Here is a 13,167-nt window from a genome sequence, read left to right on the forward strand (position 1 = left end):
TTAACATAAACCAATTTAACAAGTCTAAAAAGTGAAAAGCAGCTTACATGATGTGATGAGTCATGCTGAGCTGTCATCACTGAAATGATGTTCATCTGATGGCCAACTCAAAGTGAATTTCTATATTTGCCAAGATTTTTATCAGTAGAGAAGTCCATTGTTTGTCTCTTTCTGACATCACAGAAGGTTTTAATCAGACCGCTTATTCTGTGATTTCTAACTTTCTCTATAAAGATATTTTGCTCCTGAGACAAAGTTTCAAAAGGAAACAAACTCCATGACAAAGCATGTCAGGGAAGTGGAAATTTAAAAACACAACACAACATAGCAAGTTTCCTTTCTTTGCTTTGGACAACCCATAGAAGTATTAAAGTAAAGACTGTGACGTGACTGTGCACACTGACGTAGTGATGTGTTGGTCCCTAATGAGTCTTGGGACTAATAATAATGATAAAGGTGTAAATTGTCCCACCTAAACTAACTGGAGTCTGTAAACGCCCGCTTAATCTTAAGAAGAGGGCTAATCAGACTGTGCTGATTGACTGTTGGTCTGTGGGGCTTTAACACACATTCTAATATGCTTTTTCATTAGCATACACTTTTGCATTCTCAAAATATTGCAGTAAGATTAAGCATATGTGGAATGAATGTTGTTTAAATTCATAAGGAGTTTTTATCTCGTGCCCTTGAATTGAATTTGTATTTACAGAACGTAAAATGGACATTACGACATGAGACTAAGACTCATGTCTCAGACTTCTCATCCTCTAATTTGTAATGGGACTATTTTACTCACCACACTGAAACAGAACATTTTCTGTTTCAGTGTGGTGAGTAAATATTGCCTGTACAGCTAAAAAGAAAAAAGAAACACATAGACGGCAATTGGCGTCTTCATTCAGATTCAGTGTTCTGACTTGGATTAAATATGCATAAATCTACATATGGCTGCAAGACACTTGATTTTGAATTATAAAAACAGTTTACATTCAGTTCTCGTCCTCAGTTCTCATCAACTGAAATATATTTCAACTGTACACAGTGATTACAAAACTATTTTATACACTGAGCTAGCAAAAGTCCTTTAAATATTAGTTTGTTTAGTTATTGTTTAAGAATGATGTTGCTTCAAAGAAGATTATATTTCACAATTGTAGTATTCAACTACAACATAGTGCTTTGCGATACATTTGACAAAACTCCTGTTATCCCCAAAACCACAAACTTTCTGTAGGGGAGGGAGACCAAGTCTGACCATTTGTTAAGCGACATTGTTGTGAATAGTATGCAAAATAATTTCTTTGCTTTTGGCCTCAAAATGTGTGACTAACACATATTGAGGCCAAAAGCAAATAAATTATTTTCTGCAGCTTAGTGTTTAAAGTTGGGTGTACGGAGCTGAGGAGAAAGTATTTGTGGCTCTGGTATTTTTATTCGTTCCTTTTTTTAACTGCGTACTTCTGAAATCTGTGTGTAGGTTAAGTTACCACCCAAACAATGGTTGTCAAGATCACTCATAGGGCACAACACTCTGAAAACACACAATGTGCCAGTGGACACACACATTAACAGGATGGGAATGGACTCGTGCAATTTAGGTTGTGTGGTGTCTAGCACAAAAATACTGCAGCTTTGAAAAAATATTTACATTTAAAACATTGTTCATTACTTGTCACTGGCTGACAGTATTTAATACCGATCCCACCTCTACCCAGCTCACAAAAGTAGGCTACAGATAGTACATGCAGGTTGACACTGAACTCACTTACCTGAAATATAATAAGCTGTGGATTTTGTGTAAATAATAAAGGAAATAACAACCACTGTTTGTTACTTGGTCAGTGCAGTCCTGTCAAATGTAACCCTTTTTATATTGATTTCATAAAGCCTTATAATAAGTCAATATAATATGCCAGGGCCAAAAGGGCAAAATAATCAAATGGTATAATTATTCTAAGTTTCATTATGCCTTGTCTTGAATATGTATAATTTCCAAAGGATCCAGTAGATGGTGGTAATAGGACTCTGGCTTGCAGTGCTTTTAAGATTAGAAGAAGAAACTTCTCACGAATCACGACAGCAAATTCTGTAATGCGACATGTCGAAAAACAAGCTGGATGAAATGCGGCACTGAGCAATACTTGATGTTGTTTAGTTGTTGTTAATAGAGAAACTGTCACATCAGGCTTTTACCCAGTAAGTGCAAAGCAGTCACTGTCTATCCGTGTGATATCAGTTTACCCTCTGACGCTTTTTGTACTGAAACACATCTTAAAACTGTACAAAATACCAATAACAATCGGGTTTTCTTTTGTGAAACAAGGATCTACACTAACCGCATTCTGTTACAGCGGGTTTGTCTAGTGATCCTGCCCCAAAAAAGCGATGCTGGTCACCGTGTTCTGCGCGCCGACGGATCGTCCAGAAACCACCTTCGCCCTCGATGTATCCCCAGAGCTGGAGCTGAGAGACTTTATAGCACTTTGTGAACTGGAATCAGGAATCCCAGCTGGGGAAATTCAGGTAAGACCCAGGCTAGCTGTAGCCATAGAGCTAACGTAGCTATTAGCTTGCTAACTGACTTGCTAGCATGAATCGTACTTTTGCTGTTTTGATGGACGGGCTGTTGCGAAACTTCGTTTATTAACTGCAGACACATTTGCTGACTTGTGCCCCCAACGGCTATTAACGGTTACAAACAGTCGGCTTAGCTAGCTAGCTAAGTGGGTAGCCTTAACTAAACTGAAAGTCAGTCTTGACAGATAAAATTCTGGTCACAAAGACATTTTACCCCAACAAATTTCCCAACGTGAACAGCTTTGCTTTTTTGGGAAACGCTTTTGCAGGTAGGGGGTTGTCTTCCTTTTCATAATTAATACAGCTTGGTCTGTTATGAAATATGTCTGTGGGCACGCGGGAAACAGAAAGTGAGGGTGAGAAATGAACCTGAAACAAATACATTGACACCAAGTAATATAACCTTGTAGATCTGGGTTAAGGCAGTAGTCGCAGTCAGGAAGACCACTGAATTGGCCAGCCAGTGAAACTGCTAGTTTACTTACTGAAAAGTAGAGTTTGCAATAGGAAGTGCCACCTAATGACTGCAGCATTTTGTAACAACTGTACAATTTCAGCTAATTTAATATCTTATCTGTGTTAGCATGCTTAGCTTATTCAGTCAGGGATTCAATATTCACATCAAATACAACACAAGCATAATCTGTAAATCTTCTGTATGATGACATATACAATTTAATTCTGTATTTTCCCATAAACAGATCACATATGTAGAACAGCCCCTAAAAGACCCCACTCGTGCCTTGGGGACCTATGGTGTTAAGGATGGAGATGTGGTGGTTCTCAGGCAAGCTGACAGAAGGCCCCCACCAACTCAGCCAGCCTTTCCAGGTAACACACGTGTTTGTTGAAAATGATATGAAAGGTAGATCGCTCTGAGGGTTCTTCCGTGGATTGATGTTTTTCCACAAGAAGGCGGTTGGGACTTGATTTTGTGTAGGACTTGAATTGAGAGTTCAGAAATAGGCAGGACAAAAACAACAATGCTGATATTCACAATGTTGTTTTACATCCAAATACATTTATTCAACCTGTATTAGTGCCGGTAGTTCTAGGTAGCGACCACCATCAAAAGTATGAGGGAAGTAAGTGCAGGTTACAGGAAGAGAAAAGTGTTGACTTAAAATCTAGGGACACAAGGCAACACTATTCAAAAGACATAAAAGATCTATGCGTTATAACGAGGGCTGTCAAAATTAACACGATAATAACGATTTAACACGTTGTGTAATTTGGGCCTCGGGCCGCTCCATAATTTGGGAAATTAGGAAAGCGATGCAGCAGTAATGTTGTGGATAGCTAGCAGAAACCGTAAAATGCTCTGTGATAATATCCAGGGGATCACCAAACTGGCCAAACTTGAAAAATATCCCTCTGAAAGTACATTTAGAACAGATTAAAAAATGTGCGATTAATCGCAAGTTAACTATGGACAATCATGTGATTAATCACGATTAAACATTTTAATTGATTGACAGCCCTAATTATAACCTCTCACTATTTATCCTTTGTGCTTCTAAGGTCTGCCCCATATTGACTTTCGCTCCATCACAATCCCTGGCACATCTTCATCTAGTCAACATGGTGCCATAAGGCCGCAGCAACAGGCTTCACAGCAGCCGCCGCCGCAGCCTCAACAGCAGCCGCAGCGCACGGCACAACCTTCCACGCCAATGGCCTTTCGTGGCTCCTCTCCTCAGGGGCTAGATGACCCTGCCTTACTCCAACAAATGCTATTATCCAATCCACATGAGCTTTCACTTCTCAAGGAGCGAAACCCGCCACTTGCTGAGGCCCTGCTGAGTGGAGACTTGGGTAAACAAAAAAACAGTTGATGTCACATGCCGCGATTTCTGTTTATGGCAGATTTGAATCGATCATGCTAGTGTAACTGTCTATTTCCTCAGAGCGTTTCACCAAAGTGCTGCAGGAGCAACAGCAGGATCGAGCCAAGAGAGAGCAGGAGAGGATCAGGCTTTTGACTGCTGATCCTTTTGATTTGGATGCCCAAGCTAAGATTGAGGAGGACATCAGGTATGGTGCAGAGAACGTAGATTTTGTTGACTACTTGTAAATATTCATAACAGAACACATAATACCCCTCGTCTTCAGCATGGTACAGCTCAGTTTTACTTCCATAACTACATGCTGTGGTGTAAAATTTTTTATATATTGAATTTTTATGACTTTTACTGTACTGTACTGTACTATTTAGAACTAACCTTAGGAAAGGCAGCTTGTTTCCCAAAGTTAGGCAGCATGTTTTCATTCTTAAAAACCAAAAAAAAAAAGTCTTACCCTTTGGATTTGTGCATATTCCAGGCAGCACAATGTGGAAGAAAATATGACCATTGCAATGGAGGAGGCCCCAGAAAGCTTTGGACAGGTGGTTATGCTCTACATTAACTGCAAAGTCAATGGGCACCCTGTGAAAGCTTTTGTTGACTCAGGTAATGAGCATTAAATCCTGATCCCATGTGTAGTAGTTACAATTGTCTGGCCATGAACGGGAATGCTACTGAGATGTTGGTGTGCTACTTTGTGGTTTAGTGTTTGTTTGTTGCTTAACAGATAAACAAGAGAGCAAAATGTGTTTCAGTTCTCTGATTTGATTCACACAGGTCTGCATGTTTGTAAATTATATATATATATTATCGATTTCAGCCGCTTCTATCTTCACACTCTTCTATCTAGTGATCTCATTCCCCTTGTGATCTTTACAATGTCTCAGCCAAGATGGGGAAGAGTAACCTTATCCTGGAGCACAGAAATATGATACACGTGCTGTACCATTTGGATTTACGCAGCATTGTATTCCCCTTTTTATTGCACAGGCCGTTTTTTGGATTTTTTTTTTTTTGGTTAGCATTAAACATTTTTGTAGAGTTCTGACATTCTTTGTTTTTAGGAGCCCAGATGACCATCATGAGCCAAGCATGTGCTGAGCGCTGTAACATCATGCGGCTGGTGGACCGTCGCTGGGCCGGGATTGCCAAAGGAGTTGGCACCCAGAAGATCATTGGCAGAGTTCATTTGGGTGAGTGTTTGTTTTTTTTGTGCAACACTGTATTATAACGTCAGACTAGTTCCCAGAAAAAAAAACATTAAAGCGTAACTCTCGCCAAAATGCAACCTAGGGTCTTTTTGTGAATGTACCCGAGTCAAACTTTCGTTTAAAAGCATATTTAGGACGTAATCGCCACTTTTAAGATTTACTGTATTTTCGTTTTTCGGTCAAATGGCCTTTTGAATGGGAGTGCTAGGGGCACTTTTATGCTAGCCTCAAAATAGCTATTTTTAAAACACTAAGAAGGCTCGACACAACATGAAACTTTGCTCCAAGTATCACCAGGGGCTGTACACCTTAACGAAAGCATTGACAACATTGTTACGGTAAAAGACAGTAAATCTTAAAAGTGGCATTCCGTCCTAAATATGCTTTTAAACGAAAGTTTGACTCGGGTACATTCACAAAAAGACCCTAGGTTGCATTTTGGCGAGAGTTACGCTTTAAGGTATATTTCAGTTTTTGCTGAATTTTTCCTACTTAGGGTCAGACAAACGTTGTATGCAGTTTTAAAAACGTGCTGAATGGTTAGATAGCCTAGCTTAGCACAATTAATGGATGTTTTTGAGTCTACTTCCTTTTCACTAGTTATGGTTAAAAATACATTATTCCACACATTTATTATGAAATGGCTTTGTAAGAAACGCTGTCAACGCTAGTTGTACAAATACAAAGTAACTTACTGCAGATATCCACAAACTACCTTAACTTAGGATTCAACATACCTTTTTAAAACTGCACACAGAGATATACAATGGTGTCAGAGATTGTCTGACTCTGGGTAGGTAGAATACTTTTCCCTTGATCTATTCCATTAACTGCATCAGTAATCAAGCCTCTGCATGACATTTGAGCATAGTTTAAATTGTGTTGTCTCGTTGTGCTCATGTAGCTCAGGTCCAAATAGAGGGGGACTTCCTTCCTTGTTCTTTCTCCATCTTGGAGGATCAGCCAATGGACATGCTCCTTGGCCTGGATATGCTGAAGAGACATCAGGTGTGAGCCCCTTTTTACCTGATCACAGTGTGCAGTACAGTGTCGGGTTGGAATTAGTTACACAATATTTCCATTTTTGTGTTCCCTGTATACTGAATGTAAAGGAAGGTTGAAGAATATTGTTGAATATGTTTTTCTCGTAGTGTTCGATAGACCTGAAGAAGAACGTGCTTCTAATAGGCACTACAGGCACTGAGACTCGCTTCCTGTGTGAGGCCGAGCTGCCAGAGTGTGCCCGGCTGGCATACGGAGCAGAGGGGCGTGAAGACGCCCGTCCAGATGAGATTGGTGACAGAGAACTGGCAGAGGCACTTCAGAGGTCCATACAGGAAAGCGGTAAGAAACAGTCTCCCATCTCTGCACTTTAGCCTGTTTTTCATTGGGCTTGTTTCAGCTCAGTTAGAACCACATTTGCATGTGCCACTTAAAGCTTCTTACTCTCAACCTCATTTATGCAGTCATCTGAATTTTCAGTCACATGATCACTTTATGTCATCACCTCAGCAAATTATATGTACTTCAGAATTAGATGAGGTCAGGAAATTGAGAGATGTCTATCAGGCAAATGTAAGCGTATATAATAAAAGAAGATAAATGAGTTCATGGCTAAGATCAAGTTCTTTAGGCCTAAAGGGAAACACTCATGATTAGGTTTGGGTTTATTTGTTGCTTTATTCTGTATGTAGAGTGTCCTTGGGTTATGTGAAAGGCACTTAAAACCAAATGTATTATTATGATTTAAAACTATATCTATATGGTGGTTACTAAGCTAACACTTCATTAGCAACCTTTGTTTCTACTATATGATAGTTAAAGCTATAGTGCGTAGTTTCTGTCTCCCCCATGAGTTATTCTAAGTAATGACAACAATTCTGTCGGTGTGTTCACATCATAGATATAGAACATGTTCTATATCTATGGTTCACATGACACAAGCCTTCCGTGATCGCGCTTCACCCCCACCCCTCCTCCACACAGTTGCTAGGAGCCAAGGAGGACATAGAGGTTTAAAAAAACATGAACTCTGCAGAAGAGGTAATTATCTTAATTGGAGTTTCTGTGCGCGAAAGTCGCCCGACGACACCAATTTCTAAACATAGCCATGCTGAGAAATAAAGAGACAGGGTTCATACGTTTTGAAAAAACCTGGAAAAGTTATGGAATTTGAAAAATGCAAATTCCAGGCCTGGAAAGGTTTTGGAAACCTAAAAAGACCCAGAAAGTTTTGGAAAAGTCATGGAATTCTTTTTAACACAGCATAATAATATGTGATTAATAAATGTATTTCACGTCGTCTTAACCTCACCGTTCTATTCGGGGCGCGATATTACGAATCCCACTATGAACAACATAAATTGTCATTCATTTTATTGTTAAACCTCTAATGGGAAAACTTTAAAGGTGCAATATGTAATACTGACAGCTAGTGTTTAAAATAGTTACTGCAGTACAAATTCAAAATACTGGAGAGAGTCGTCTCCCCTGCTCCCTCCTCCCCAGATCCGAAGTTCACATAGGTTTCCAGGTTGAGACCACAGCATCCACAACAATGTTGCTAGACGCTTGACTCACATAGCCAGACATTACTTCACAGCACAGCGGAGTAGCTAACGTTAGATGCTGGCTATACTGACAGTCATAAAAGCCCGTGCTCACGTGGAGCTCTGTACCCAACTGACAGTCACACTTTTTCGGCTTAGAATTACAGAAGGAACCGCTAAAAACACAACAACCTCGCTGTCCTCTCCACATGCCAGACAGACACACTTCCTCAGCTTAGAAATATAATACCACTACCTTGCCATCCTCTCCACCCGACGGAACACACTTTATTGGCTTAGAATTACGGAAACAATCGCTTCCCGATTAACAGTCCCCCTCTCTTGGCTTCAAATAACTCACCGTTGTCGGCTACTGCCGCTGAACAGGCTACATGTTGTTAACAGCCGTGGCCCGCCTGACGTGGTCCTCCGGTAACGTTAGCAGTTAGCAGGGTTAGCATGGCGCCGTTAGCCAGGACCAGTCGGGATCACTTTACTGGCTGTGTCTCAGTTGTTTTTGCGAGTAACCAACTGTTTTTTTCAAAATTATTACAGTAAATATATTACATATTGGACCTTTAACACAGATTTTTATTCTTATTGTATAATGTCGACTGACATTTTCAGGAAAACATAGTCATGGAAATTTGCCAAAAAGTCATGGAAAAGTATTGGTTAAAATGCGTATGAACCCTGCAGAGAGTTTTGTAGAGCCGAGTCTTAATTAGCTTTGTATCATCTCATAGCAATAGTTTGAATGTAACGGACGTTCATTATTATAAAAGAGTTACGCACAAAAGCTTTAATTGCGCCAATACTGCATTAGGAGACATAACACAGAGCAATCTTCTGTATGCTTTTGCCTACGTTTTAGCTGCCTTTTGTGGGTGTGATCTTGTAGTAATTTTCTGTGTATTTTAACGCCTATATTAAGCAGAAATTTGGAGAAAACCCTTAATCGCTTTTGCCTCCATTAACACTTAATGGAGTCATCATTCCTAATCAACAGTACTGAGTGTGTCTTATTGTAGTGTTCAGCATGGACTGTTAGATTTTGTCAGATTTTGTTAGCTTAAAGCCCTCTACAAAGACAAACTGAAAGGGACATCTAGTGCCAATAGAGAAACGTAGGTGGTTATTTGTGTGAGCAGGACTGTCTTCCACAGTAAATCAGTAAGATATCACAGCAGCAAGCATGAAAGTGATGTTCCATCACTACTAACAATGTTGTGATATAAAGTTACATATTCTGTGATAGAAGAGTTTATCCATATCTCCCACTCCTACATGGGTATAAAAGCAACTGTCCGGAGGTTAACTGTAAGCAGAAAGTGGTGCTTTCTCCACCAATTGGAGGTGTGTTAGTATTTGAGATTGTCAAAACATAATCATGTTAGTGTTTCCCTTTAATGCTTTTAACATTAACGTTTGTGCTATTGCCATTGATACGCTTAGTCGTTGTTATTGTTTCCATCAGCCAGTCATGTCCAGTAATGGCTGCACATTGCAAGTGGAATTCAAACAATAAGCAGCAGCAGAGTTGCAATGGATTGGTGGGAACTGCAGTGGCCATGTTGTGAAATGAGGCAATACTCCACTAGAGAAGAGGCATTAATCAGCTGTTGAATCAATTTTGGTCTTGATAATCATGTTTTTAAGGATTTTGATCAAATGTCTTACTGACGTGACCTCAATTGAGTTTTCTGAGGTTCAGTGATGGGTTATGTGATTACACTGTGACCTCTCTGTCAGGACATAGGCTCAAGTTGTTTTTGGATGACACTTTTCACATCTTCGTGTGTGTGTGAAAAGGTTGATAGGTTGTTGCATGCCCTGTGTGTGACTGCTAACTTTCTCCGTCCCTTTGCATGATGTGTGTGGTGTGTGCCCTAACCCCTAAGCAGGACAGCACTGATGCATTTGGAGACCGCTGGAGAGGGCCCTACCAACCAGGTACTGCAAATTCACAAGTCCATTGCCAGTGCTAAGCCCATTGCTATTTATGTCTTTTATTTTGCTGTTATTTTGCTGCTGGATTGGTTGATTGATGTTGTACCTTTTGTGTCTATGTATTTATTCTGAATACATATAACTGTTAAAAACAGTCAAAAGTAGCACAAGTCACAAACGATATGTGCAGCGGGTATTCAGGAATTTTACAAGAGTTTCAGCAAGGAAGTGTGTGTTTTCGGTTGTTTCCTTAAATGCATATTATCCAAAGTAATGCTTCCAGAAGTCTTCACACACTGTTTCATTCCCAGTTATATTGTCTCTTACAATAGACACTGCAGATGGACAAACTACCTCACCGCAGCCCCCACCATTTACATTACCCAGAACCTTAGACCAAATGTCCTCATCCACCTCCCCTTCCCAAAGTCCTTCCCCTGGCCAGCCCCAAACCCTGGATCGCTCCCAGTCCGCACCGGCCGCCATGGAGCAGACCTCAGCATCAGGGCTGTGCCGGAACCCCCCCGGCCTCCTGGAGCTTCCTCTGACTTCGTCCTCAGCAGAGGATGCTGATTCTACACCTCATCAGGTCCACTCTCACCCTCTGCCTGTCCATAGCAACTCCAAAGTGTCCCCTGTACCCAGTCCCTCAACAGATGTCCAGCCTGGACATGCAGAGGGGTATAATGGATCAGATGAGGTGATGAACAGTCCCGTGCTCCCCCATCAAGAGGAACTTTCCCCCATTCAACCCATGGAGCAGGAGGCGACTGAGTCTGACACCGCTGATGCCACAGAAGCCTGTCCGAGTGCTCCTGACAAACGGGACTCGGTTGAAATGGAGTCCCCCACTGCCTCGCAGGGCGTGGTGTCCTCTGAGAGGGACCAGCCTGAAGGGGAGCACTGCTCCAGCTCCGACAGCATCCCGTCGCTGGCGGCCGCTCTGATGGAGCTTCACGAGCTGCTGGTGTCCAACAACCTATCTCAGTCCCAAAACCACAGCGCCTCCTGCTCAGACGAAGTGGCCCCCGAGCCATGCCCCCCAATGCCCGAAAACACCCAGCGTATCCCCTCTACTGCCATCACAGCCGGTGCAGAACCAAGCGATGCCAAAGCCAACGATGCTGCTGCTGTGTCTGATGAGGGACCATCTAAGTGTCTTGTGTCGGACCTCTCTGGCCACGATGAGCATCTAGGCGGCGATACAGCAGAGACTGTGGAGGGACAAGGACCAGCGCAGTGTCCAGATGGCTCCGGGGAGAGGAGGGCAGGTAGATGTGGGCAAGATGAAGCAAATAACATCAGCAGGTTTCAGCCTGAGCCAGAGGTTCCTCCTGATCCTGCAGGGGACCTGGAGTTCAGGGAACCTCCTGAGGGGCAGCAGGGGAGAGGGGTTGCAGATGGACGAGCCTCTGGCACCAACACCCCAGACACTCTTGGCCTCCAGACTGAGCACACTTTTCTCAGCCCTCTGTCTATGGCAGTGGGCTCACCTGAGGAAGTCTCTAGCACGTCCTCCCCCTCTTCCTCTCCTCTTGCTCAGGCTCCCCAGCTTACATCTCCAGCCCCTTTTCTCCCACCTCCGCATCCCTTTATAGAACCATTTCCAGCTGAGCACATCCAGCGAATCCAGGCAGCAGGGTTTTCTGCCGGGGAGGCAGCAGAGGCACTGGAACAAGCCCATGGGGTTGTGGAGCTAGCTCTACTGGCACTACTAGCCCGCAGTATCACTGTGCCCACCTAGACTCATAACTAGTCATACGAGTCCCCAGCCTCCCAACTCAGCATCTGTTTTATTTATACCTTGTTACTGATCCAGATGTCTGTCCTTTTTTTTTTTTTTTTTTTAGCAGGGAGAACGTATAAACACAGGGAAATGCTGTCCTTTGGTTTGTCGTACAGAATATCTAAGAACAAACAGGACAACTAGTAATACTTTTCTGGATATTGCATATGTGAGGTGTGTTTGCATGCAGATGTTTTGGGTGGCCACCCATTTCATTGGTTTTTAGAGATTTGGTATGGTAGATTGATTTTCTTCTTGTTTTGTCGTCCATCGTTGACACATTATTAAATGCCCAATGTATGATTGATTCTTTAACCATTAAACATTATTATAATTTCCCCTTCGATATGTCATAAAACTATTGTTGTGGAGCATCAATTTAAAAAAAAAAAAAAAAATCTCAAAATGGAGTAGCGTTACTCCTACTCCCCGTTCCAGAATAGCTCTGTCTGGTGAGCTTTAGATCATTCAGCACAAATATGGATATTTGAAGCAATTAGCTGATAAATAAAGCACCATGTTGATTTTTGTTGTTTGTAGCCCCTTCAATTCACAAATCAGACCACAATGATGGAAAAGCTTCATTGTGGGAACTGCTGCAGTTTAGAAGGGTTGATCATTTTTGATCAAGTTTACAAATACTGTCTCCAGATGGAGAGTGGAACCCCCTTTAGCCACGGCTGTTATCACACTAAAATAACAATTGAGCCACACGTGTGTTTGTTGGCATTTTTAAATCAAGTATGTGTATAACAGAAGGTATCTTGTACTGTGTGTATTATTTTCCACAGTTTTGAAAGCTTTGCCATGTGTAGATTACAAAACTGTTCGTAGCTCCTGTTCAGAAAGACCTTTTTTATTTTGTGTCAAATCAAAATAGTGTGTGTACCTTTTTAAAAACACCCATTTTCATTTTATAATTCATTAAAATATTGCCATGTCAGTACATCATTTATTAAGAGTCATATACCAACAATGTTCAGGCAGATTGAATTATCTACTTTTATCTTGTATGACATTTTAAATTGCAAATAAAATGGAACAAGTATTTGTACACTGTGCGAAATTATTTTGTACTTGGTTGGTAAACGCAGTGTGATAAGAGCTGCATCTTAATAAAGTCATCAAATTGTTTCTATATATACAGTGGCAGCAACAACAAAAAAATCAATGTACTTAACTAAATCAACTGTTTGATACAAATGCACGTAAAACCTTGAATTTGTTGTCACTGCCAATTTAATTTTATA

General features: G+C 41.3%; 1 protein-coding gene across 3 annotated transcripts; it reads left to right on the forward strand.

Moving 5' to 3' along the window:
• The first annotated feature begins 2,039 nt into the window (after positions 1-2,039).
• On the forward strand, positions 2,040-12,971 carry ddi2 (DNA-damage inducible protein 2). 3 transcript variants are annotated; one of them, XM_036001868.1, is made up of 11 exons: positions 2,040-2,196; positions 2,352-2,523; positions 3,279-3,408; positions 4,099-4,392; positions 4,485-4,611; positions 4,900-5,027; positions 5,486-5,614; positions 6,537-6,640; positions 6,784-6,976; positions 10,464-11,461; positions 11,498-12,971. In XM_036001868.1, exons 2-11 carry the CDS (start codon positions 2,386-2,388, stop codon positions 11,873-11,875), a joined length of 2,619 nt encoding a protein of 872 aa, XP_035857761.1. In that variant the 5' UTR covers positions 2,040-2,196; positions 2,352-2,385; the 3' UTR covers positions 11,876-12,971. The 3 variants fall into 3 exon arrangements, with proteins under 3 accessions (XP_035857761.1, XP_035857762.1, XP_031157383.2); XM_036001869.1 differs by lacking the exon at positions 11,498-12,971 and adding an exon at positions 10,086-10,134 and having other exon boundaries at positions 10,464-10,656; XM_031301523.2 differs by having other exon boundaries at positions 10,464-12,971.
• The last annotated feature ends 196 nt before the right edge of the window (positions 12,972-13,167 follow it).

The sequence above is a fragment of the Sander lucioperca genome, chromosome 6, assembly GCF_008315115.2.
Source record: "Sander lucioperca isolate FBNREF2018 chromosome 6, SLUC_FBN_1.2, whole genome shotgun sequence".
In the NCBI taxonomy this organism is placed as follows: domain Eukaryota; kingdom Metazoa; phylum Chordata; class Actinopteri; order Perciformes; family Percidae; genus Sander; species Sander lucioperca.

What these genes read in the sequence shown, in the direction of transcription:
- ddi2 (XM_031301523.2), top strand. Translation starts at nt 2,386, where the DNA reads ATGCTGGTCACCGTGTTCTGCGCGCCGACGGATCGTCCAGAAACCACC. An exon ending in AACTCAGCCAGCCTTTCCAG is followed by an intron (nt 3,409 to 4,098) that starts GTAACACACGTG and finishes TGTGCTTCTAAG; the next exon opens with GTCTGCCCCATATTGACTTT. An exon ending in GAGGTCCATACAGGAAAGCG is followed by an intron (nt 6,977 to 10,463) that starts GTAAGAAACAGT and finishes CTCTTACAATAG; the next exon opens with ACACTGCAGATGGACAAACT.